At 42.3% G+C, this 27,727-nt stretch overlaps 1 protein-coding gene across 2 annotated transcripts; it reads right to left on the reverse strand.

Annotated features, from left to right (window-relative positions):
* Window positions 1-9,656: 9,656 nt before the first annotated feature.
* senp3a (SUMO specific peptidase 3a) lies at window positions 9,657-25,656 on the reverse strand. 2 transcript variants are annotated; one of them, XM_082974396.1, is made up of 12 exons: window positions 25,465-25,638; window positions 24,537-24,761; window positions 21,657-22,341; window positions 19,632-19,811; window positions 14,966-15,080; window positions 14,552-14,699; window positions 14,174-14,221; window positions 13,856-13,933; window positions 13,466-13,603; window positions 12,793-12,876; window positions 12,651-12,701; window positions 9,657-10,946 (listed from the first exon to the last, which is right to left on the reverse strand). In XM_082974396.1, the coding sequence occupies exons 2-12, from the start codon at window positions 24,546-24,548 to the stop codon at window positions 10,836-10,838; spliced, it is 1,650 nt and encodes a 549-aa protein (XP_082830522.1). In that variant the 5' UTR covers window positions 24,549-24,761; window positions 25,465-25,638; the 3' UTR covers window positions 9,657-10,835. The 2 variants fall into 2 exon arrangements, with proteins under 2 accessions (XP_082830522.1, XP_014051354.2); XM_014195879.3 differs by lacking the exon at window positions 24,537-24,761 and having other exon boundaries at window positions 25,465-25,656.
* Between the last annotated feature and the right edge of the window lie 2,071 nt (window positions 25,657-27,727).

The raw sequence follows: 27,727 nt of genomic DNA on the forward strand, positions 1-27,727 counted from the left end.
CATCCATTAATACTGTACATTTAAAGTCCCTAAACATGGCAAGAGTCTATTGTCCTGCTGATAGCCCATCAAGGGTGGATGGCTTCTAGCCCATCAAGGACAGGTTGTTTGCAGAGTTCACAAACAGGAGGTGGAGTTCCAGAGCTCACAGATGTGTCTGGAATGGATTGTGACTCCATCTCGTTCCTCGCACACTTCAACGTGTCATTCCCCGCCTGACTCTCCGACAGTGCCGCCTGGCTCTGGACCAATGCATCAGCTGTCGCCCGTATCTCTGCCCTCAGATAATGTTTCTCTTTCTGCTGGTCTGCCTTCAATGACTCCATCTCAGTCTTCAAAGTTTGAATCTGATCCATGTGCACCTTCATCAGATGAGCCAGAACAGGTCGGCTAAAACGATTTAATTCATGAATGCATTTGAACGTTTTTAATATTGTGATAGTGAAGAGCAAAATAATCATAACATTTCCAAATAAAAATCTGATTGATGTATCGAGACCAGTCCCCATGCTCTGTCATTCAGTGATATTTATTCCCATAGTAATTCGTTATGGAGCCATACAGATGTGGTTAGAAAACAGTGGATTTGGTGGGCTATGCAAAAGAGATGGGAGAAGTGACATGCCTCACAAACATCCATTAATACATTTAAAGTCCCTAAACAAGTCCCTTTACACTTGTGTGTATAAGGTAGTTGTTGTGAAATTGTTAGATTACTTGTTAGATATTACTGCATGGTCGGAACTAGAAGCACGACAATTTCGCTACACTCGCATTAACATCTGCTAACCCTGTGTATGTGACAAATAACATTTGATTTGATTTGACTCGGCAAGAGTCTATTGTCCTGCTGATAGTTGAAATAAACATCTGCATTTTGAAAAAGTATTTTTGTCATTATTTTATTAAACGAAAGCATAAATATGTTGATGAACAAATACTGTACAGTACTGTTTATGCTTCAGCCGACATTTTGCGGTTGCAGTAGGTTTGGAGTTAGAAATGTAAAACTTTAGAGTACTTAATACATTGCAAGTTGGGGGGATTCTTTTTCACACCTAGCCAAGCTATTAGACTATCCTTTTGTAAAGGTAAAGGTAAGAGTCTATTGTCCTCCAAATAGCTCATCATGGAAACATTGTTTTCAGAATTCACAGCCTGCTACGCTTGTGAAAAACAAAATGCCTCCAGCTGTCCACCACTAGCGTAAATAAAAACACAGCATCTACAGTGGAACCAATATATTATTGAAATCGCTTTTTTTTATGCACATAATTTTCTAATTTATACTAACACGTGGTTGCCATGGTGAATAATCCAATAATAGTTGGTATGACACGGCTCTTGGAACTCATTAAGAGGCGGTTTCTAAATTAAAATACTTGCAGATCAATAAAAAGTCCATGTAGATGTAATTCAATTTAGAGGATTGGAAAATTCTAAATTAATATCTAACAGTCCTTTTTCATTAGGGCAAATCTGGTCTGTGATATTGAGTTAGAATTGTAAAACCTTACAGAGAATATCTAAGGGATTTTATATAATTATAATGCAGGCTTAATAGTAATAATAATAATCGTTGGATAACAGTTCGGCCCTCAGAACTCATTAAGAGTTTCTATCTTCAATATAATAATTCATTCAGAAGGCTAACCCATAGATTTTAGGCCTGCAGTCGATTATAATAATCCATGCCTTCTGGGAATGTTAAAAAAAAGTTATGGGTGGAATTTTAATTTTGGCTGTCAGAAGTATTAAAAGCAACCAATGTCAGCCTTTAAATGCTTTATTATCCAAATGTTTAAAGTGCGTGTGGGTGACGGAGAGAAAGAAAATGGTGTAGTTAAGGCCATGAGGCAGAGAGTGATGCTGGAGATAAAATAAATTAGTACAAAAAAAATTAAAAATAAAGCTTGCAACACACATCTTATTATTCCTTATGAATAGGATTTATTTGGTTTACATTATTCATTGTAACCACAATGTCACAAATAATTGAACACCAACATGAGCAGATTAACTTGGTGAGGTCAAAACAGTCAAAACATTGGCAGTCTATATATATTTGTAAACAACAGCTGGTGCATGAAATCTAAGGAAGTCTCAAGGTTTTGCTCGCCTGAGGTAGAGTATCTCATGATAAGCTAAAGACCACACTATTTACCAAGAGAGCTTTCATCTGTATTTTTCGCAGCTGTCTACCTACCACCACAAACCGGTGCTGGCACTAAGACCACACTCAATGAGCTGTATACTTCCATAAGCAAACAGGAAAACGCTCATCCAGAGGTGGCGCTCCTAGTGGCCGAGGACTTTAATGCAAATCCGTTTTACCTCATTTCTACCAGCGTGTTAAATGTGCAACCAGAGGGGGAAACAACTCTAGACCACCTTTACTCCACACACAGAGACGTTTACAAAGCTCTCCCTCGCCCTCCATTTCGCAAATCTGACCATAATTCTATCCTCCCGATTCCTGCTTACAAACAAAAACTAAAGCAGGATGCACCAGTGACTCAGTCAAAGAAAGTGGTCAGATGAAGCAGATGCTAAGCTACAGGACTGTTTTGCTAGCACAGACTGGAATATGTTCCGGGATTCTTCCGATGGCATTGAGGAGTACACCACATCAGTTACTGGCTTCATCAACAAGTGCATCGATGACATCGTCCCCACAGTGACCGTTCGTACATACCCCAACAAGAAGACATGGATTACAGGCAACATCCGCACTGAGCTAAAGGGTAGTGCTGCCGCTTTCAAAGAGCGGGACTCTAACCCGGATGCTTAAAATAAATCCCGCTATGTCCTCCAACCATTTAACAGGCAAAGCATCAATACAGGACTAAGATTGAATCTCACTACACCGGCTCCGACGCTCGTTGGATGTGACAGGGCTTGCAAACTATTACAGACAACAAAGGGAAGCACAGCCGCGAGCTGCCTAGTGACACGAGCCTACCAGACGAGCTAAATTACTTCTATGCTCGCTTTCGAGGCAAGTAACACTGAAGCATGCATGAGAGCATCAGCTGTTCTGGATGACTGTGTGATCACGCTCTCCGTAGCTTGTGTGAGTAAGACCTTTAAACAGGTCAACATTCACAAGGCCGCAGGGCCAGACTGATTACCAGGACGTGTACGGCGAGCATGCGCTGACCAATTGGCAAGTGTCTTCACTGACATTTTCAACCTGTCCCTGCCTGAGTCTGTAATACCAACATGTTTCAAACAGACCACCATAGGCCCTGTGCCCAAGAACACTAAGGTAGCCTGCCTAAATGACTACCGACCCGTAGCACTCACATCTGTTGCCATGAAGGGCTTTGAAAGGCTGGTCATGGCTCACATCAACACCATTATCCCAGAAACCCTAGACCCACTCCAATTTGCATACCACCCCAACAGATCCACAGATGACGCAATCTCTATTGCACTCAACACTGCCCTTTCCCACCTGGACAAAAGGAACACCTATGTGAGAATGATATTAGTTGACTACAGCTCAGCGGTGTCCTCAAAGCTCATCACTAATCTAAGGACCCTGGGACTAAACACCTCCCTCTGCAACTGGATCCTGGACTTCTTGACGGACCGCCCCAATTGGTAAGGGTAAGTAACAACACATCCGCCACGCTGATCCTCAACACGGGGGCCCCTCAGGGGTGCATGCTCAGTCCCTCCTGTACTCCCTGTTCACTCATGACTGCATGGCCAGGCATGCCTCAAACACCATCATCAAGTTTGCCGACGACACAACAGTGGTAGGCCTGATCACCAACAATGATCAGACAGCCTATAGGGAGGAGGCCAGAGACCTGGCCATGTGGTGCCAGGACAACAACCTCTCCCTCAACGTGATCAAGACTAAGGAGATGATTGTGGACTACAGGAAAAGGAGGACTGAGCACGCCCCCTTTCTCATCGATGGGGCTGCAGTGGAGCAGGTTGAGAACTTCAAGTTCCTTGGTGTCCACATCACCAACAAACTAGAATGGTCCAAACATACTAAGACAGTCGTGAAGAGGGCACAACAAAGCCTATTCCCCCTCAGGAGACCGAAAAAATTTGGTATGGTTCCTCAGAACCTCAAAAGGTTATACAGCTACACAATCTAGAGCATCCTGACTGGTTCCATCACTACCTGGTATGGCAACTGCTCGGCCTCTGACTGCAAGGCACTACAGAGGGTAGTCACTGGGGCCAAGCTTCCCGCCATCCAGGACCTCTTTTCCAGGCGGTGTCAGAGGAAGGCCTATCACCAACCCCCGGGGTAGACCTCCCGGGATACCACCCCCCTCCCCCTGACCGGGAGGGAGGCATGCTCAGGGCTCGATTTACATCCCTCCTGGAGAGGGCGTCCACATTGACGTGCTGGGCCCCCAACCTGTGGATGACAGAGAAAGAGAATTGCTGTAAGGACAGGAACCAGCGGGGGACACAGTCATTCGTGTCCTTACCTCTTGCCATCCACACAAGTAGGGGCATGGTCAGTGATCAGGGTAAACTTTCTCCCGAGGAGGTAATGCTTAAGGGTGTCCAGTGCCCACTTCACGGCGAGGCACTTCTCGACAATCGAGTACTTTTTCTCCCTCAGGAGGAGCTTCCTGCTGACATACATCATGGGGTGCTCCTCGCCTTCCTGCTCTTGGGACAAGACGGCCCCAACCCCTGTGTCAGACGTGTCTTTCTGGACCAGGGGGTGTTTTGAGAAGTCCGGGGTGACGAGTACCGGGTGCGAACATAGCGCTTCCTTCAGGTCCTGGAACGCCGCCTCTGTCCTCCGTCCATCTCACCATCTGGGGCATACCTTCGTTAGGTTTGCGAGGGGAGAAGCTAATGCGGCAAATCGACTGTAGTAGCCTGTTAACCCCAGGAATGACTTCACCTGCCTCTTGGTTTGAGGACCAGCCATTCCCTAATGGCAGCAACAACAAAAAATCTTGGGCTTGTTATCCCAGGTACTCCACCTCGGTGTAGCCCAGCTTGCACTTGTGGGGGTACGTGGTCAGCCCCGCATCCCTTAGCGCATCCACCACTGCCTGTAACCTACAGAGATGGGACTCCCAACTGTCACTGTGCATTTTTATGTCATCAAAATTAGCAGCAGCGTACTCTAAGTGCGGGCGCAGGACGCGGTCCATGAGTCGCTGAAAGGATACCAGGGCCCCGTGGAGCCTAAAAGGAAGAACCCGGTAGTGGTAGGCCACTGCCAGCGGCCCCAACCAGGTGGGTGTGGGCAAGCTACACGACAGTCCTTTCATACTGGGTGGGTATGAGTATCAAGTCTTTTGTCTCCCCATTGTGCTTTACTACCTGATACAATAAATGGTGCTTGATGGCAAAGTGGGGGTAGTGCCACTCACTTACTCCAAGTAACAGCACCCCATCCATCGCAATCACCTGGCCCCTTGCGTTCTGGAGGTTGGGGTCTTCTTTTTTATTTTTTTACCCCTTTTTTCCCCAATTTCATGGTAGCCATTTGGTAGTTACAGTCTTGTCTCATCGCTGCAACTCCCGAACGGACTCAGGCGAGGCGAAGGTCGAGAGCCGTGCGTCCTCCGAAACACAACCCAACCAAGCCGCACTGCTTCTTGACACAATGCCCACTTAACCCGGAAGCCAGCCGCACCAATGTGTCAGAGGAAACACCGTACACCTGGCAGCGTGCACTGCGCCCAGCCCATGTGACAAATAAAATTTGATTTGACTTATTTATTTTGATCCAAAGCCATGAATGAGTGAGTCACTCAGCTTTATACTGACAAATCCTTGCTTTCATTCATTTTCTTTCATTCTGTTTCTTCTTCACATCAGCAAAGAAGGACTCTGTGTTTCAGAAACGCACTTCATATAGAGGGGCTATCATTCTTTCTCACTGTGGTAAATAAAGACAGTTTGTTATTTAGAATGATTTCATTCTGTTTTTAGAAGGAGAGAAACCAAAAGCCCACCGTAACTATTTTTTGAAAATCGTCAGTCCACATGTCAAGTGTAATTCCCCCATTGTCTTTTCCCAAGTTCTCTCTTAACTCCAGGACCACCGAAAGTTGTTGTTGTTGCCTGATGCAGGACTCTAGTGCCAGAAAAGAATGACTCTCGGGCTGAAAACACCTCCATTAATTTACGAAAATATTGTCAATTTGTGCCAGTTTAGACTACCGATAGATCAGTGTTCTAACTCCCTCTTGTGTTAGTGTGGTGCAATGACAGAATGCCACCATCTACCACTATAGGTTGCGCCATAAGCTCAACACTTTTAAAGGAAGAACCACTGTATGTATGGAGCTTAATGTATTCTGTGTGTATTTCTTTAAAACCACGGTCATGGGAGGTACTAATTTCATAACCTTTATGCTGTTATACTCAATTGTGCTTATGTAGCTAGCTACATTTTTCTATTACCTCTGTAAAACAATGCTAATGGCTTCAGAGAAGTATTAGCTTGTATTTTATCCTTTGAAGCTGCCCTGTCCTTATCATGACTATGGCCTGTGTATTCATTTGGCCTGTTTAGCATAGGTCTGCCTTGCCTCCTTATGGAGCCCTTGTCGAAGCTCTTCAGTTACTGTTTCTTATATCATTCATAATTGTGATTTTGTCAATGCAACTTATCATTTTTATAGCAGTGTTATGTTACTTCATTGTAATGTTGTTTTATTGCTGTATCTTGATATTGTATTCTAATTATATTTCCTCTTTATTCTGTACTTTCAGAAACCACACACATTGAACATTATTTGCCAACATCATAACTGGAAACGGACATCTTTCTTGAGATTGATGCCAGCTTTTGTATGCTAGCAACATACTGTTTGAACATACACTCGTACAATTTTCTACAGAAAAAAAACATCAAGACATAGGCCTATATGTAATGGTTGTCTATTTTATTTAAGTATTGGTAGTGGTTGAACAACAGAACAAAGTTTTACTAGAGGAAAAAAACTGCAAGAAAAGACTGACAACTTATTAATATGCATAACCAATATTCATTCCCACCCCTAAAGGTATAGTACCATGGCAGGTCACCTGTCAAGTCAGTCCGTCAGTAATATCTGCAGATGTGCTCAATAGTGCTTGAGCGTATGGTACTCACCAAAGCATGGCGCAACACACAGGATTATGTCACTAACTAAACACATCTTCTTTGTCAACCTCCTCTGCTTCCTTCTCCTGGTGCCGGACAGGCAGACTTTGTAGTCCCTCCGTGTGCGACTGCCTTAAGCAGCAGTTTGAGGGACTTCGGAGGGACAATGCTGTGCAGTGAGGCGTAGGGGATTGTCTGCAGCAGGATGGCCCTTAGTGCATGGACTTTGAGGGCTGTGGTGCTCCTCCAGCAGCTCTCTCATGAGGTTCTCTCTGTACTTTTGGTAGGTAATCACCTCACTTATGGGGAGAGGGGTGGAGAGGATAAGTGTGGTGGGTGAGATATTGTCAATATAATTGTATAATGGAACTGTATGCTATTTGTATGTGAATTGTATATCCAATTACAAAAAAATACATTGTTCAGTAATCATCTTACCTGTTAGCTGACTGTAAATTATGTGGCCATTGAAGACAGCAGTGTCGATTAGATGGAAAATATATTCTTATACCACCTGGCATTTTCCCAATGGCATTCCACAAAGCTGTTTATCATGTTTGACATGGTTGCTGTATGGACAGTGGAAAGGACATGGACGTCTCGTTTGTCATGCCACTTTACTGCCAGCTGTTGACCGTTGTCCTTGACTGGAAGATGTTGAAAGAGCGTGGGTCTGCTGTACCAATTGTCCACATACAAATTTTGGAGATTCCCGGGATGAGGAGCCAGTATGGTCATCACCACAGATCTGGACACCCCAAGCCCCTCAATGTTGGATGTCAGTGGTGGACCCTGTAGACTATAATGTCCTGGACAAATCCTGTCTTCATATCACACGTAACAAAGACATTAAAAGGCACAGGTTTGGGGTCAGAGGGAATATATTGACGGAATGCAACCCTACCATAACATCAGGGAGTAACTAACTAACACAGCAGGTTAGGTGAATTAACGTACGAGGTTAAGAGAATGAGGTTAGGTTAGGAAAAGGGTTAGGCTTAGCTACAATGCTAGTTGTCAACAACTGTTGTCCCTGATGCATCCACTAGATGGAGTAGCTAGGCCTAAAATGGCTCTATCTAGCCACAATGGTAGAAACGTAAACCAACCATCTGTTGCTGTTATTCTACTGATGAGTTGACGCAACATGCACCACTTGCATCAACAAATTACTATCAAAATGGTTTGTGTGGTAATCATTTCTATATTTACTGTTTTTTATTCACATTTTCAAGTAGTGGTGCTCCTGACCGCATCACTGTGATCCTCTCAAATTTTGTAACAATGCGGAGGGCTCCGTATAGCGCCGCATTGACATGGTTGGTTGATGGTAGGTGGGGGCGGGAGGTCCTGTATAAACACAAACTCACTTCCTTGACAACTTCCTTCACAAAAGCTCTGCTATGCTCCGCGAAGTATGATTGCCCTGACTTCTGCAGAGGCCATATCTCCTTAAATGTTGCACAGCCAATGCAGACATCAGATTGACAATGCAGCGCGTTTTAAAAAGGCTTGGTGGCGCATCAGAGTTTCAAAGGACACGTCATATGCTCATAGGTCCGTGGACAGAGCTCAGTTTTTATATCGTACCCAATTATTGATGTATACTGAATGAAAATATTAACGCAACATGTAAAGTGTTGGTCCCATGTTTCATGAGCTGAAATAAAAGATACCAGAAAGTTCCATATGCACAAAAAGCTTAACTAAAATTGTACACAAATGTGTTACCATCCATGTTAGTGAGCATTTGCCAAAATAATACATCAACCTGACAGGTGTGGCATATCAAGAAGCTGATTAAACAGCATGATCATTTCACAGGTGCACCTTGTGCTGTGGACAATAAAAGGCCACTCTAAAATGTGCAGTTTTGTCACAAAACACAATGCCATAGATGTCTCAAGTTGAGGGAGCGTGCAATTAGCATGCTGATTGCAGGAATGTCCACCAGAGCTGTTGCCAGAGAATGTAATGTTCAAACTCAGTCTGATTGGCTGGGCCTATGCACTCCCAGGCCCACCAATGGCTGTGCACCTGCCCAGTCATATGAAATCCATAGATTAGGGCCTAATGCATTTATTTCAATTGACTGATTTCCTTACATGAACTGTATGTAACTCAGTATAATTGTTGAAATTGTTTGATGTTGCGTTTATATTTTTGTTCAGTATAGTTTATAGGCTCATGAGAAATGTCCATTTCTTGAAATGGGCAAAACTAGAAACTGTTCCCCATGGGTCATGACCACAGTGTAGATCATGAACGCGCAAATTTTACCAGACCACGGTTAAATGTCTCTATAACGGAATATTGAATGACATTCGTGCTTTCCTGTAAAATCGAGTAGTTATGTTTTTTAAGCTCATAGGCACTATAGCTTGTGGTGATCACCTGCATGTTATTGAGCCTATCCACAATTATATTGACTACAGGTTAAAGTGCTTAGGGTTGTAAAAGTGGCTTTCTCACTGACCTAGGGCAATTTGGACTGGGCACATGACCCACTATAGTGACTGTCAATCATCAAATCAACGGAATGAAAATAATATATTTACAAAATAAATAACGTTTATCCGTTTATTCGATTACATAATACGTCAAATCAAAAACATGAAGAACGACCCATTTATAATTTTCTGTGTTGTCAGCAAGACACAACTGACTATTCATTGGCCAAAACGTACTGGTGCACAGCTTGAAACAGAACCGATAATTGAAAACACAACATTTGAATAATCAAATCATTAATTTTCTCATTATTTAATATTTCCTTTAGACAAAACAAACCCGTTTGTGTTCAATGATTTCAGATTCAAATAAAAATAAATCAATTATCTTGTCATCTAATAGGAAATATTAATTCGCCAAAAACTAAAATGGACCACAAACCATGTTTCCTAAAAATGAATACAAATCAACTGAAAATAAGGTTGTAGTCCATCAACACTTCATCAAGACTTAAATGAAAGTTATTTTATTTTCAACACTATATCCCTGGCTATCCCCCAACAACATCAAGGACCAAAAAAGAATCTCTCGTGGCCTCCCGAGTGTCGCAGCGGTCTAAGGCACTGCATCGCAGCGCTTGAGGCGTCACTACAGACCCGTGTTCGATCCCAGGCGGTCACAACCGGCCGTGACCGGGAGTCCCATAGGGATAGCACAATTGGCCCAGGGTCGTTCATATTAGTGGAGGGTTTGGCCGGGGGGGCTTTACTTGGCTCGTTGCGCTCTAGCGACTCCTTGTGGTGGGCCGGGCGCCTGCAGGCTGATGTTGGTCATCAGTTGAATGGTGTTTACTCCGACACATTGGTGAAGCTGGCTTCCGGGTTAAGCGAGCAGGTGTTAATAAGAGCAGTTTGGCGGGTCATGTTTCGGAGGACGCATGACTCGACCTTCACCTCCCGAGCCCGTTAGGGAGTTGCAGCGATGAGACTAGATCGCAATTGGATATCATGAAATTGGGGAGAAAAAAGGGGTAAAATATATATATTTTTTAAATATTATAATAATCTCCTACATCACACCCTAAGTGCAACAATCGTTCTTTTGTTTAGTGTCCTCATAGGAGTACAGTTTACTTATATCAAAAAGGAAAATAAACAGATATAAAGAGTGAGTGGGTGTGAGCAAGAAAATAAAAATGCAACAATGTCCATCTTGTAAAAAACATATATGCCTAGAGAGCTGGGGAAAGGGAAGGGTGAATAGTCTTCGTCTTCTTTCGTTCTTTAATTCAAGCTCACAGTGAGAGCTTGCAATGACACAACTCTTTGTACATGAGTCTCCTTAGCTTTGGCATATCCAGCTGGCCAAAACTGAAAGGCTGCTCTAAGGCTAGGCACTTACAGTACTGTGGGGAAAAAACAGAAAAACGACGCAAAGTTAATGTCAATATCAATGGCAAATGTAATGATATAATCTTATCAAAAAAAGAAATTCAGGACCGCCTTTCAAAGATAATTCGTAAAAATCCGAATAACTTCACAGATCTTCATTGTAAAGGGTTTAAACACTGTTTCCCATGCTTGTTCAGTGAACCATAAACAATTAATGAACATGCACTTGTGGATCGGTCGTTAAGACACTTAACAGCTTACAGACGGTAGGCAATTAAGGTCACAGTTACGAAATCTTAGGACACTAAAGAGGACTTTCTACTGAAAAACACCAAAAGAAAGATGCCCAGGGTCCCTGCTCATCTGCGTGAACGTGCCTTAGGCATGCTGCAAGGAGGCATGAGGACTGCAGATGTGGCCAGGGCAATAAATTGCAATGTCCGTACTGTGAGACGCATAACACAGCGCTACAGGGAGACAGGACGGACAGCTGATCATCCTCGCAGTGGCAGACCACGTGTAACAACACCTGCACAGGATCGGTACAGCTGAACATCACACCTGCGGGACAGGTAAAGGACAGCAACAACAACTGCCTGAGTTACACCAGGAACGCACAATCCCTCCATCTGTGCTCAGACTGTCCGCAATAGGCTGAGAGAGGCCGGACTGAGGGCTTGTAGGCCTGTTGTAAGGCAGGTCCTCGCCAGACATCACCGGCAACAACGTCGTCTATGGGCACAAATCCATCGTCGCTGGACCAGACAGGACTGGGAAAAAGTGCTCTTCACTGACGAGTCTCGGTTTTGTCTTACCATGGGTGATGGTCGGATTTGCGTTTATCTTCAAAAGAATGAGCATTACACCGAGACCTGTACTTTGAAGCGGGATCGATTTGGAGGTGGAGGGTCCGTCATGGTCTGGGGCGGTCTGTCACAGCATCATCGGACTGAGCTTGTTGTCATTGTAGGCAATCTCAAAGCTGTGCGTTACAGAGAAGACATCCTCCATCCCCATGTGGTACCCTTCCTGCAGGCTCATACCGTCATGACCCTCCAGCATGACAATGCCACCAGCCATACTGCTCGTTCTGTGCATGATTTCCTGCAAGACAGGAATGTCAGTGTTCTGCCATGGCCAGCGAAGAGCCCGGATCTCAATCCCATTGAGCACGTCTGGCACCTGTGAGGGCTAGGGCCATTCCCCCCCAGAAATGTCCGGGAACTTGCAGGTGCCTTGGTGGAAGAGTGGGGTAACATCTCACAGCAAGAACTGGCAAATCTGGTGCAGTCCATGAGGAGATGCACTGCAGTACTTAATGCAGCTGGTGGCCACACCAGATACTGACTGTTACTTTTGATTTTGACCCCCCCCCCTTTGTTCAGGGACACATTATTACATTTCTGTTAGTCACATGTCTGTGAAACTTGTTCAGTTTATGTCTCAGTTGTTGAATCTTATGTTCATACAAATATTTACACAAGTTAAGTTTGCTGAAGATAAATGCAGTTGACAGTGAGAGGATGTTTCTTTTTTTGCTGAGTTTAGTAGAGTACTGCATTTATGATAGATATCAAAGCAAATTACTTTTCTACCGGTTTGTGTGTAGCATACAATGAAGTGTGTTGGTAACAGTTTCATACAACATGATTAGATAGACAGGTTGCACTTTAGGTTCTGTTATTGAAATATGAATAATGATATTTAAGTTAACCCACCTGAAGGACAAATGCTCCACAGTCGCTGTCATTGTTCTGCCTGCCCACGTTCTGGGAAACACATGGGACAAAAACAATCACAAAAACATGGTATCAACTGACAAATAAACATTGCCCACCAAAAATCCAAAAGCACTCTTACCATTTTGAAGAAACCCTTCCACCCTGTGATAAAATCCTTCTGCTCTTTCTTGATTGCCTCAGCTTGTAAGTATTTTGCAATGTGCTAAAAAAACAAGAGAAATACATGGGTGAATATGAATCCACTGAGGGATAACAAAAATACAAGTATATCCACTGAGAGGAGCAGATTTGTAATCCTATATATCAGTGGTATTCGAAGTCAGGGTCACGGGGGAACAAAACATTTTATGATAAAAAAAATCAAGAGTACAGATTATTGTATGGGACAGTATACAAAGTTAGAGACAGATCATGTGAAACATTTACTCAAAAGTTTATTTACTGGCTTCTTTTCATTTTGATAAGAGATAAAAATGCAATGAATTGAAGGTTATTTGTTGATGTAAAAATCTAAATGTACAGGTTTTAAGGTTGTGTCATTAGATTTGGAGTGGGGTCGTGAGAAATTCTTGGAAAAAAAAAAAAAATTGGGTTCCCCGAAATTCTGGCGGGCAAAATGGGGTTCCCCCTGAAAAAGTTTGAATACCACTTCTATAGATCAAAATTACAGACTGACCGAATGGAGTGTTTGTACTGGCATAAAGGCAGATTTATACTTTCCACAGTCGTATAACTGCACGGGTCTGACTGCACAGATAGGCTTTAAGCCCAGGGAGGTACACTACACAGACCTTTGGGCAGCGGCGGTTGAGGGTGCGCTGGGAGTCAAAGTATGTGATAGCGCGTTGTGGGACGTCCACACACACCAGAGACCAGTGCACCTCCAGATGGATAGGGATCAACAATAGCCTCTTCTGGAAAATGTTCACCTGGAAAAAAGGATATGGGTGGAATTGTAATTTAATTTTTTACATATTTTTTCCCTCTACTTTTCTTTACTCTCCAGGGACTACAGTGATACATTTACAGAAATGCTGATCAGTGTGCATTGTTCACATAAAATAAAATATATTATAATAATACTTCTGGCATGTTGATACAAACAAACCAACAAACACACTTGACAACATAAGTAAACTATAGAACTCCTGCTAAATAAAATTCCGGCAGGGATAACTCACATTTTTTGTCCACCGTTTGACCCCGTCATAGCCCTTTGTCCTCAACTTGTCGTAAAAAAAGCTGTTGAAAAAATGAACCTGAAAGAAAGAGGAGAGTAGCCACGGTGTGAATGGGAACACATAACACACAAGTTGCGTTTGTGCACACACACAATAGTGGGGCTTCCCTGTGTTGGCGGGAAAAATGCAGGCAAATGAGGAATGGGGCATAACATGACCGATGAGGTAAGAGGATGCCAGCACCTAAATGTCATCAGAATCTCTCTCTCCTAAACATATATTTTACATTCATATTACTAGGTATGTTCATTTTCTCACCTCTTCTGGGACTGTGTCCATAACCATATCTCCATACATGTTCATGATCTGTGGTTCAAGACAAGATATTGTTAAAGACAAAACTTTAATATAATTTCCTAAAAACACAAATATTTATATTATTTAGTCAAAATGTTTACCTAAATCAGACACTGAAAAATAAATGAAAATCTCACACTCTATTCTATACTGAATCATATATAGAATTGGCAAATCATAAGTACATTTGAAATATTTCATAAACTGCTAATGTAAAAAAAACTCACAAAATTTAAAAAATGTGTGGTGATTTGGCCTGACCAAGACAGACCAACTGAGATGTGCTATTGTGGCTCAGAGAATAGAGTGTTCTTTTCAAATGTTAAAGAGTAGAAGTACCTGGTCATTGAGCCAGTTCTGTCCATACAATGTGCTGAGGTCATCCATTGTGAGGGTGTGGCGCTTGTAGTTGACACGGAACCCCCTCACCATGGCAGTCCCAGACAGATGCTGGTAAGACTGGATGAGGTGCTGCACAACAACTTTCCTTTGGAAGGGACAACAACAACACTTAATGAGAAACTTTTCAACATGAAAATACAAAAACACATGTTCATTAGACAGACAACAAATGTTTCGAACAGCAGTGTGACGGGGAGGGACTACTTGAACTTGTACAATAAGAAACGCTCGTTTTCATTTCCCACTGCAAAACACTGAAAATTAATTCCCATCGTGTGCCTAATGAAAATGACCCAGGATGCTGAAATGCAATGAGCATGATGAGATTAAAGGCCAATTATCGTGACAAACCTGTGTGGATCGGAGAAGCTCTTGCTGGGGAAGATGTCCTGTAGCTTGTCCACCACCTCATCCACATGGATAGGGATCATGCTCCCGTACTGGTGCAGGAATTCATTCAACATACCTGGGAGAGATCAGAGACAGTCAAAGTCTCACAAATTAAATAATCACCAAATTACATGTTTTTAATCACCTTGTTATATTGCATCTATGGTTAAAGCTTCAGTCTGGAGCTTGAGGTTAATCAATGCATAATTTCTGGTATAAATAGTAAAAACAATTTGCCCAGTCAACGTTGACCCTAACCCTTTAATGGATCATTTAGGAATCTTTCTTCATTAGCCTACCACATCTGGAGTGAATTAATTAAGGGCTGTCCCTGACTAAAATAAATATTGGTCGACCGAGAGACATCCAGTTCTTTCAACCAATCGAAATGTTTCAACTTATTTTTCCAGATAGACAGACACCCTATGAGTTTGAATTAAATCAACTACATAAGCACTGAGCTTGTCTGATGCTTTAAGCACACTGTTTGATTAAATAATGAAGACACGCAAATGACTCACACGGTGTTAAAAACAATTGACAGCGAGTGCATGCCTGACTGGCGCAGTTGTCTCACTCTCCTAACTACTGCAGCGAAAAGGCACCACAGCACAGCAAGTGTACATTGCTCTGTCCGTGCTGAAGCTGCAACATCATTACAGCCATTTCTGACTGAAATGTTGTTTTACCGAAATCCCTAATTTGTTCAGGAAAAACATTCCCTATTCCCTCAACCCTTGCTCCTTTTAACCTGTTTGGGATAGGGGGCAGGATTTTCACGGCCGGATGAAAAAAACGTACCCGATTTAAACTGGTTACTACTCTTGCCCAGAAATGAGAATATGCATATTATTAGTAGATTTGGATAGAAAACACTGAAGTTTCTAAAACTGTTTGAATGGTGTCTGTGAGTATAACAGAACTCATATGGCAGGCAAAAACCTGAGAAGATTCCAAGCAGGAAGTGGCCTGTCTGCGAATTTGTCGTCCTTCTGTTGCGTCTCTATCGAAACTACAGTATCTGAGCTGTTACGTGACACTTTCTAAGGCTTCCATTGGCTCTCTAAAGCCTTCAGAAACCGGATTGAGCCGTCTCCTGTCTCTGGGCAGATAATAGCAGCTCAGTTTGTCAGTGGACTGCCTGGTGACAAAGAGATTGGAGATGCGCATTCACGAGATCACGCCATTTTTTCTTTTCCTCTTTGAATGAATACAGCATTGTCCGGTTGGAATATTATCGCTATTTTACGAGAAAAATAGCATAAAAATTTATTTTAAACAGCGTTTTACATGCTTCTAAGTACGGTAATGGAACATTTTGAATTTTTTTGTCTGGAAATGCGCTCGCGCGTTACCCTTTGGATAGTGACCTGAACGCACGAACAAAAACGGGGGTATTTGGACATAACTACGGATTATTTGGAACAAAAACAACATTTGTTGTGGAAGTAGCAGTCCTGGGAGTGCATTCTGACGAAGAACAGCAAAGGTAATACAATTTTTCTAATACTAATTCTGAGTTTAGTGAGCCCCGAACTTGGCGGGTGTCAAAATAGCTAGCCCTGATGGCTGAGCTATGTACTCAGAATATTGCAAAATGTGCCTTCGCCGAAAAGCTATTTTAAAATCTGACATAGCAATTGCATAAAGGAGTTCTGTATCTATAATTCTTTAAATAATTGTTATGTATTTTGTCAACGTTTATCATGAGTAATTTAGTAAATTCACCGGAAGTTTGCGGTGGGTATGCTAGTTCTGAACATCACATGCTAATGTAAAAAGCTGTTTTTTTATATAAATATGAACTTGATTGAACAAAACATGCATGTATTGTATAACATAATGTCCTAGGAGTGTCATCTGATGAAGATCAAAAGGTTAGTGCTGCATTTACATTTACGTCATTTAGCAGACGCTCTTATCCAGAGCGACTTACAAATTGGTGCATTCACCTTATGATATTTAGCTGTGTTTTGGGTTTTTGTGACATATATGCTTGCTTTGAAAATGTCAAGTGATTATTTTTGGCTGTGTACTCTCCTAACATAATCTAATGTTTTGCTTTCGCTGTAAAGCCTTTTTGAAATCGGACAATGTGGTTGGATTAACGAGAGTCTTATCTTTCAAATGGTGTAAAATAGTCGTATGGTTGAAAAATTGAAATTATTGCATTTTTGAGGTATTTGTATTTCGCGCCACGTTCTTCCATTGGATATTTGGTGAGGCGTTCCGCTAGCGGAACGTCTATATGCAAGAGGTTTAAGTGAAACATGTAAAGCATCGCATGCATGTGACCAATATGGCCTGACCTATAGCCTATCATAATCACATCAATAAATTGGTAATACAAAAAAAACTCAGAACACGGTAACACGTGAGAACAAGGAGGACGTCAAAAATAAACTTGAAATGGGCAAATGTTAGTTTACTGGTTGCTGAGGAGGGAAAGGGGAATTCAGATCTGTGGAAGACATTTAACTTAGTTGGGGAAGCTACTGGAGATCAAGAAAAAGGAGGGTATAGAAGCAAAAAACGATATATAAAGCCTTTATTACAGCAGACTAAAAACAGGTGCATGCATTCGTGAATTGCGGTTTATTTATTGTTTAGGCTAATTATTCAAAAGCTCCATTTGTTATTTAATTTTAAAACTAAAATGTTGGATTGCATTTCACAGCATTAGATGTCTTATATGCTGTGTGATGGCATGAACAAATTCATGAGATTGATACAGTAGCCTAAATATTGAAATATAGGTCTAAGTAAGTTACGGTATTAAGACTAAACAGGACGCACTCTTAGGCCTATAGCTTGATGGTGGTTATAAAAGGTTTCATCAGACCAGAGAATAACATAACTTATCATAATGATCATAATAATAATTTTAATAACAACAATATGGAGATCAATAAAAAGGAGGGTATAGGAGTGAGATCTGTGTGCATATTGTGTGACAAACAGGTGCTGTTAGATTACAATATAATTTTATGCCTGTTTGGAACAGTGTAAATAAGAAATACCAGTCTGTTCTAACGGGAAGAAATTGTAAAGCCTTTATTACAGCATAGCAAAGATTAAAAATAGACGAATCTGTGAAATTGCTTTATCCGCCATTTTGCCGATGCAAGAGGCTTGGCGCTCACATAATCAGAAGGCTATTAAACAAACACTCAAACAGGCAAAAGAAGCAAGATCCGTCTTATTTCTGTAGAAGTGACCCCTTGACTTTTTCCACTTTTTGTTATGTTACAGCCTTATTCTAAAATTGATTAAATTGTTTTATTTTCCTCACCAATCTACACACAATACCCCATAATGACAAAGAAAAAGTGTGACTTTTTAAAAACATTTTTAAATGTATCACGGAAAAATGACATTTATATCAGTATTCAGACCCTTTACTCAGTACTTTGTTGAAGGACTTTTGGAAACGATTACAGCCTTCAATATGACACTACAAGCTTAGCACACCTGTATTTGGGGAGTTTCTCCCATTCTTCTCTGCAGATCCTCAAGCTTTGTCAGATTGGATGGGGAGCGTCACTACACAGCTATTTTGAGGTCTCTCCAGAGATGTTCGATTGGGTTCAAGTCCGGGCTCTGGCTGGACCACTTAAGGACATTCAGAGACTTGTCCCGAAGCCACTCCTGCGCTGTCTTGGCTGTGTGCAGCGTTTTACATGCTTCTAAGTACGGTAATGGAATATTTTGAAATTTTTTGTCACGAAACCCGCCGGCGCGTCACCCTTCGTTACCCTTTGGATAGTGTCTTGAACGCACGAACAAAACGCCGCTATTTGGATATAACTATGGATTATTTGGAACCAAACCAACATTTGTTGTTGAAGTAGAAGTCCTGGGAGTGCATTCTGACGAAGAACAGCAAAGGTAATCCAATTTTTCTTATAGTAAATCTGAGTTTGGTGAGTACCAACCTTGGTGGGTGTCAAAATAGCTACCCTGTGATGGCCGGGCTATCTACTCAGAATATTGCAAAATGTGCTTTCACCGAAAAGCTATTTTAAAATCGGACACCGCGATTGCATAAAGGAGTTCTGTATCTATAATTCTTAAAATAATTGTTATGTTTTTTGTGAACGTTTATCGTGAGTAATTTAGTAAATTCACCGGAAGTGTTCGGTGGGAATGCTAGTTCTGAACGTCACATGCTAATGTAAAAAGCTGGTTTTTGATATAAATATGAACTTGATTGAACAAAACATGCATGTATTGTATAACATAATGTCCTAGGAGTGTCATCTGATGAAGATCATCAAAGGTTAGTGCTGCATTTAGCTGTGGTTTTGGTTTTTGTGACATTATATGCTAGCTTGAAAAATGGGTGTCTGATTATTTCTGGCTGGGTACTCTCCTGACATAATCTAATGTTTTGCTTTCGTTGTAAAGCCTTTTTGAAATCGGACAGTGTGGTTAGATAAAGGAGAGTCTTGTCTTTAAAATGGTGTAAAATAGTCATATGTTTGAAAAATGGAAGTTTTCGGATTTTCGAGGAGTTTGTATTTCGCGCCACACCCTATCATTGGATATTGGAGCGGTGTTCCCCTAGCGGAACGTCTAGATGTAAGAGGTTAACAGAAAAGTAGACTAGTACTCAAAGCTGTTTTACCTTGTACACAGGAGATGTGTTCACTGCTGAGTTGCTGCTGAGGTGGTGGTTTATCCCTGTGGATGGTTGGCAGGCCTATAGGCGATTCCCGGAAGCCCAGCCCGTCCCTGTCCCCAACCTTGGCTGCATTACTCGCCACCTCATTTCCTATGAGTCCATTTGTCCCACACACCCAAGGGTCTGAGGGAAAATAAGAGATGGGTGCATATCGTGTAAAAAATATTAACATTTATTAACCATTTCATCTCTACAGAACAGTCTGTGATCATTCTTTATTTCATGAAATGCTACTGCTCATTTTTGAAAACACAAATTAAGTAAAGGGGGTGGATGGAAACAAGTCAATCTGATACAACTTCCAGTCTACATGTTGGCATATATTAATATACTGCTCAAAAAAATAAAGGGAACACTAAAATAACACACCCTAGATCTGAATGAATGAAATAATCTTATTAAATACTTTTTTCTTTACATAGTTGAATGTGCTGACAACAAAATCACAAAAATAATCAATAGAAATCCAATTTATCAACCCATGGAGGTCTGGATATGGAGTCACACTCAAAATTAAAGTGGAAAACCACACTACAGGCTGATCCAACTTTGATGTAATGTCCTTAAAACAAGTCAAAATGAGGCTCAGTAGTGTGTGTGTGGCCTCCACGTGCCTGTATGACCTCCCTACAACGCCTGTGCATGCTCCTGATGAGGTGGCGGATGGTCTCCTGAGGGATCTCCTCCCAGACCTGGACTAAAGCATCCGCCAACTCCTGGACAGTCTGTGGTGCAACGTGGCGTTGGTGGATGGAGCGAGACATGATGTCCCAGATGTGCTCAATTGGATTCAGGTCTGGGGAACGGGCGGGCCAGTCCATAGCATCAATGCCTTCCTCTTGCAGGAACTGCTGACACACTCAAGCCACATGAGGTCTAGCATTTTCTTGCATTAGGAGGAACCCAGGGCCAACCGCACCAGCATATGGTCTCACAAGGGGTCTGAGGATCTCATCTCGGTACCTAATGGCAGTCAGGCTACCTCTGGCGAGTACATGGAGGGCTGTGCGGCCCCCCAAAGAAATGCCACCCCACACCATGACTGACCCACCGCCAAACCGGTCATGCTGGAGGATGTTGCAGGCAGCAGAACGTTCTCCACGGCGTCTCCAGACTCTGTCACGTCTGTCACGTGCTCAGTGTGAACCTGCTTTCATCTGTGAAGAGCACAGGGCGCCAGTGGCGAATTTGCCAATCTTGGTGTTCTCTGGCAAATGCCAAACGTCCTGCACGGTGTTGGGCTGTAAGCACAACCCCCACCTGTGGACGTCGGGCCCTCATACCACCCTCATGGAGTCTGTTTCTGACCGTTTGAGCAGACACATGCACATTTGTGGCCTGTTGGAGGTCATTTTGCAGGGCTCTGGCAGTGCTCCTCCTTGCACAAAGGCGGAGGTAGCGGTCCTGCTGCTGGGTTGTTACCCTCCTACGGCCTCCTCCACATCTCCTGATGTACTGGCCTGTCTCCTGGTAGCGCCTCCATGCTCTGGACACTACGCTGACAGACACAGCAAACCTTCTTGACACAGCTCGCATTGATGTGCCATCCTGGATGAGCTGCACTACCTGAGCCACTTGTGTGGGTTGAAAACTCCCGTCTCATGCTACCACTAGAGTGAAAGCACCGCTAGCATTCAAAAGTGACCAAAACATCAGCCAGGAAGCATAGGAACTGAGAAGTGGTCTGTGGTCACCACCTGCAGAACCACTCCTTTATTGGGGGTGTCTTGCTAATTGCCTATAATTTCCACCTGTTGTCTATTCCATTTGCACAACAGCATGTGAAATGTATTGTCAATCAGTGTTGCTTCCTAAGGGGACAGTTTGATTTCACAGAAGTGTGATTGACTTGGAGTTACATTGTGTTGTTTAAGTGTTCCCTTTATTTTTTTTGAGCAGTGTATATATTCATGTTTCATGATACATCCAACATTAAATTTGGTCCAAAAACAACAACATTATACATACCATCTCCAGCCTCTATATCTTCCCTTCCCTTAAAGCAGCCCTGAGTTCGCCCATGCAGACGGGATCTTCCTGGCTTCTGTCTGTTGTGGAGATGTTTCTTCCTGCTCCCGAGGTGCCACCTCCTAGGCCTAGCTCGCCTGTATCCCAGGCCCAAAGACCCAGCCCATTTAGCCAGCTGGCACCATGTCCTCCAATGCAGGGCCAAGCGAGTGCGGCGGTTCACAGTCCTACTGAGTCTATACCAGCGCAGCAGCCTCCGCATCCTGAACCCATTGGGCTGTGTTTTTATTTGTGAGGGGCTACCAGAGTCACTGGCTGTGGATCTACTCTGATGATGTGATGGCGATAGAAGTGGTGCAGTCCAATCATCCTCTCCTGGTTCTTCCCAACTGAAACCCTCCTCCTTATCCTCTTCATCGTGGTCCATATCCATACGTTCTCCCATGCCCCACATGCTAGCTTCCTCCTCAGGCCGCCCTAGCTTGAAATGCATGGAACTTCTATGGACATGGTGAGGCGTTCTGGAGTCCACCAGATATCCTGGTCCAGTGGCCTCCTGTCTGACTGTCTCAGGGTCCCCTGCCAGTGTCAGCTCATTGGTCCAGTGGTTCTGTGCCAAGCTGTCTCCACTGTCTCGCATCTCTCCACGGGCACCCCACCAACAACACCTGCTTATAGCCTCTGCCTGGAATACAAAACAAGTGAAGTGGATATTGTAGTTAAGGAACAAGTGATAGTAACTACTGTAACAATAGTAATAGTAGTATTAGACCAGGTAATACTCTTAAACCATTCATTCCCACATTTTTCCCAGACAAGACACTATGCAAATCTTATACGATTTGTAACCCTAACATGTAATCCATATTGCGTTTTAGAGAGAGAGGAGAGTAGAGAGAGTGAAACATAGTGCTCTGCCTATAATAAAATTAACTGACATTTTCCCCTAATCCTTAGCCCCAATACAGTACATTCGTAAAGTATTCAGACCCCTTTGACTTTTTCACATTGTTACGTAACAGCCTTATTCTAAAAAGTATTAAATAAAACATTTTCCTCATCAATCTACAGAACGACACCCCATAATGACAAAGTGAAAACTGGTTTTAAAAATGGTTTGCAAAATCGAATCCCCGAGCTGACAAGGTAAAAATCTGTCTGTCAAAATCCTAGGCCATCATTGAAAATAAGAATTTGTTCTTAACTGACTTGCCTAGTTAAAAAAAAAAAAAGGTTACATTATTTTTTTTTTTAAATAGGTCTACTGCTACATCCGCCCCAATTGTAAAAATAGGTGTACTCCTGCATTTCAGCCCCAATATTCATACAAACCAGGTCCACACCTGTACTTCAGCTCCAATTTACATACCTACAAAGTCTGCACCTGTGCATAAACCCAATTAGTCAATTGGTCCCATGTGCATCAGTTGGTAGAGCATGGCGCTAGCAACAGCAGGATTGTGGGTTCAATTCCCATGGGGGACCAGTTAGAAAATATAGGCACTCACTACTCTAAGTAGCTCTGGATAAGAGCGTCTGCTAAATGACTAAAATGTAAAACTAAGCCAGGTCTAAATGTCCTCCAAGCCTGAATACTCAAACTGTAAACCACCCCTGCACCTCAGCTCCAGAACTCTTACAAACCAGGTCCACACCTTTGAATGCCAATGTTAATATAAAGACCTACACCTGCATATTTCAGATCAAATACCCCTACGAACCAGGTTTACACCTGTGACTATGTCCCAACACTGATAAACCAGGTCTACCCTTGTGATTATTCAGCAAACCTCATATAAACCAGGTCTACCATTGATCAAGAGAAACCTAGACATTAAATACTTGTTAAGTTATTAAACTAATTCAGTTTATGATGTATCTATACATGGCCAATTCCCCAAAATATGAAGTTTTTGTCAGAATCACTGATTTAAAACATATGTAAAGGCTAATGGAGAATGGAAAAATAATCTGTAAGAACATATTGGTCAAGTATTTCCATAACCCAATTCAAATCTACTGAAAAAATAAATACATCTGATATAATTAAATATGATAATAAATTGGAGCAAATGTGACCGCAATACACTATATATAGAATAATATGTGGATGCCCCTTCAAATTAGTGGATTTGGGTATTTCAGCCACACCCGATGCTGACAGATGTATAAAAATCGAGCACACAACAATGCGCTCTCCATAGACAAACATTGGTAGCAGAATGGCCCATACTGAAAAACTTAGTGACTTTCAACTTGGCACCATCATAGGATGCCACCTTTCCAACAAGTCATTGTCAAATTTCTGCCCTGCTGGAGCTGCCCCGGTCAACTCTAAGGGCTATAATTGTGAAGTGGAAACATCTAGGAGCAACAATGGTTCAGCCACGAAGTGGTAGGCCACACAAGCTCACTGAACCGTACCGGCAAGTTCCAAACTGCCTCTGGAAGCAACGTCAGCACAAAAACGGTTCGTCGGGAGCGTCAAGAACTGGGTTTCCATGGCAGAGCAGCCGCACACACGTCTAAGATCACCATGCACAATGCCAAGCATCGGTTGGAGTGGTGTAAAGCTTGCTGCCATTGGACTCTGGAGCAGTGGGAACGCATTCTCTAGAGTCATGAATCACGCTACACCATCTGGCAGTCCGACGGTTGAATATGTGTTTGGCGGATGCCAGGACAACGCTACCTACTCCAATACATAGTGCCAACTGTAAAGTTTGGTGAAGGAGGAATAATGGTCAGGGCTGTTTTTCATGGTTCAGGCTAGGCCCCTTAGTTCCAGTGAAGGGAAATCTGACCGCTACAGCATACAATGACATTCTAGACAATTCTGTGGTTCCAATTTTGTGGCAACAGTTTGAGGAAGGCCCTTACCTGTTTCAGCATGAAAATGCCCCCGTGAACAAAGCGGGTCCATACAGAAATGGTTTGTCAAGATCGGTGTGGAAGAACTTGACTGGCCTGCACAGAGCCCTGAACTTAATGAATTGGTATGCCGACTGCTAGCCAGGCCTAACATCAGTGCCCGACCTCACAAATGCTCTTGTGGCTGAATGGAAGCAAGTCCCCACAGCAATGTTCCAACATCTAGCAGAAAGCCTTAACAAAAGGAGGTTGTTATAGCAACAAGCAGGTGTCTACATACTCTTGGTCATAGATTCAATGTATTGAAAATGATGGCAGATATGTAAACTAGACACTTTAAACATTATATTTACAAAATCAACATAAGTCAACAATGTATTTCTTTTTTAAGCTGTTTAATACAGACTTTTGGTACCAAATTCGTCAATAAATGTACACGTATGAGATTTATACTTAGGGGTCTTTTGACCATTTTCAAAAATCATGAAACTTCCCTGAATCATACTTAACACCTTAATAATGCATAACATATCACTTATTTGTTGATAAGTACAACTTTAACTTCTCTTGACTCTGTAAAGTACAAATGTAAATGTTTCAACTATTGTGACCGAAGAGATTAAATGGGTTAAGTGTTTACTTATCACGGGAGGCCATGGCATGGATTACTGAAATATTAGTGCTTAGTTTAGTTTCGGCAAATGTTTCTAGCAAACTGGGATTCGCTAAATGTATGTCGTGAATAAGAACCTTCGTTGTGTTAAGTGAAAATAAAATGAAACACACGATACTTCATCCAACCGGATAGGAGGTCAGAGGAGAAGTATCTTGCTGGCCAAATTGTCTTTAATATGAAGCGCGCGCAGAGTACATAAAATCGGATTCTCAACCCCGCGAGGTGTCGGTTGGATGAGTGAGGGAGAAAACAACTACTTACCGTTTAGATCTAGTGTTTCTCCGAAAGAGACACCCGTCAATGGTCCATTTTGTGTGTATTTTCCGTTATTTGAATTGAATACACCGAATAAACGATAAATGCTTTCCCATTCAATGAAAACGGGCACTTACTTACGCTACTGTGAAGCAGACAACAATAACTAAGTACTTCCGGGTCACAGATTTTTTGGAATCCTCCAGAATAAGTGTCCCATGAGGTATACTTTGTGAATTAATAATTAGGATAGAAATGTACACAATTATCGATATTTTATACTAGTTATCATACAAAGAATAATTTAAAGTATTTCTCAAAGATATGTATCACACAACACAATGCCAAAGTTTTGAGGGAGTGTGCAATTGACATACTGACTGCAGGAATGTCCACCAGAGCTGTTGACAGAGAATGTAATGTTAATTTCTCTACCATAAGAATTTGGCAGTATATCAAACCGGAAAACCACGTGTATGGCGTCCTGTGGGCGAGCGGTTTGCTGATGTCAATGTTGTGAACAGAGTGCCCCATGGTGGAATTATGGTATGGCAGTAGCGGTAGGTGTGTACAATCACTGAGGAAGCCAAGCCAGTAAAAAATACATATTACAACCTATGGTGTGATAATTGCATTGTTTGCTCTATAACCCATTTGTTCATACGACACCCTGATATAAAATAAGGCCGTGCCAACAAAAAGACAACAGTCACACAGTGGTGGAATAAATTCAACTAGACATTAGTTTGTTTCATCACAAAACCGGAAAGCAACATCAGTCCGGTGAAGTCCACAAAGCAAATATTGCATACAAACAGTTATATCACCTGTAGCATGGTCAAGCAAGTTAATGTTTTCAACAGTTTACTAACCAACTACTGATTTAGAACCACGTAGTTACCGCAAGTAAGCACAAAGTCAATAGGCGCACTGCCTCCGCTATTCCAGTACTATTTCTACTTAAACATTTAAACATCAAATCAAAAAGGCTATATTTTCTTAGTTTAATACACCTAAAACAAACTTAAAGATACCAAAAAACAATTTAGTCCAATCAACGTTGCTAAATATCATATGGCTGTCCATGGTACTGATTTCTTTGTGTGTGTGTGTGTGTGTGTGTGTGGGGCGTGCGCAAGTAAAACTAAAATGTCGACTCACCTTACTTGTAGACTAGTTGAACAGCAATGCCATCCACCTCTCTTTCATGTTGGCATAACGGTCTATGGCTCTGTCACACAGTAAGTACAATGAACCAGCGAAGTTAGCTAGCTAGCTAGTTAATGTGAGCTTACTATCTACAGTGCATTCGGAAAATATTCAGACCGTTTGACTTTTTCCACATTTTGTTACGTTACAGCCTTATAAAAAAAATGTCTCATCAATCTACACTCATTACCCCATAATGACAAAGCAAAAACGGGTTTTTAGAAATTATTACACATTTATTAAAAATAAAAAAACAGAAATACATTATTTACATAAGTATTCAGACCCTTTGTTATGAGACTCGAAATTGAGCTCATCCTTGGCCTTCCCTGTGGCTCAGTTGGTAGAGCATGGTATGTGCAACGCCAGGGTTGTGGGTTCAATTCCCATGGGGGGCCAGTACAAACAAATGCATGAAATGTATGCATTCACTACTGTAAGTTGCTCTGGATAAGAGTGTCTGCTAAATTACTAAAATGTAAAAAAGAAATTCCTTGAGATGTTTGTACAAATTGATTGGACATGATTTAGAAAGGCACACACCTGTCTATATATGGTCCCACAGTTGACAGTGCATCTCAGAGCAAAAACCCAGCCATTTGGCCTCACAGCCAAACTAAGCAATTGGGGGAGATGGTCACTCTGTGGAGACTCCACCAATCAGGCCTTTATGATAAAGTTGCCAGATGGTAGCCAATCCTCCGTAAAAGGCACAGCCCTCTTGGAGTTTGCCAAAAGGCACCTAAAGGACTCTCAGGCCATGAGAAACAAGATTCTCTGGTCTGATGAAACCAAGATTGAACTATTTGGCCTGAATGCCTCACAGCATGTCTGGAGGAAACCTGGCACGGTGGTGGCAGCCACATGATGCTGTGTCGATGTTTTTCAGCGGCAGGGGCTGGGAGACTAGTCAGGATCGAGGCAAAGATGAACGGAGCAAAGTATAGAGAGATCCTTTATGAAAACTTGCTCAAGAGCGCTCAGGACCTCACCTTCCAACTGACAATGAGCCTAAGCACACATCCATGACAACGCAGGAGTGGCTTCGGGACAAGTCTCT

Source organism: Salmo salar, chromosome 04 (genome assembly GCF_965601325.2).
Source record: "Salmo salar chromosome 04, fSalSal1, whole genome shotgun sequence".
Classification (NCBI taxonomy): Eukaryota; Metazoa; Chordata; class Actinopteri; order Salmoniformes; family Salmonidae; genus Salmo; species Salmo salar.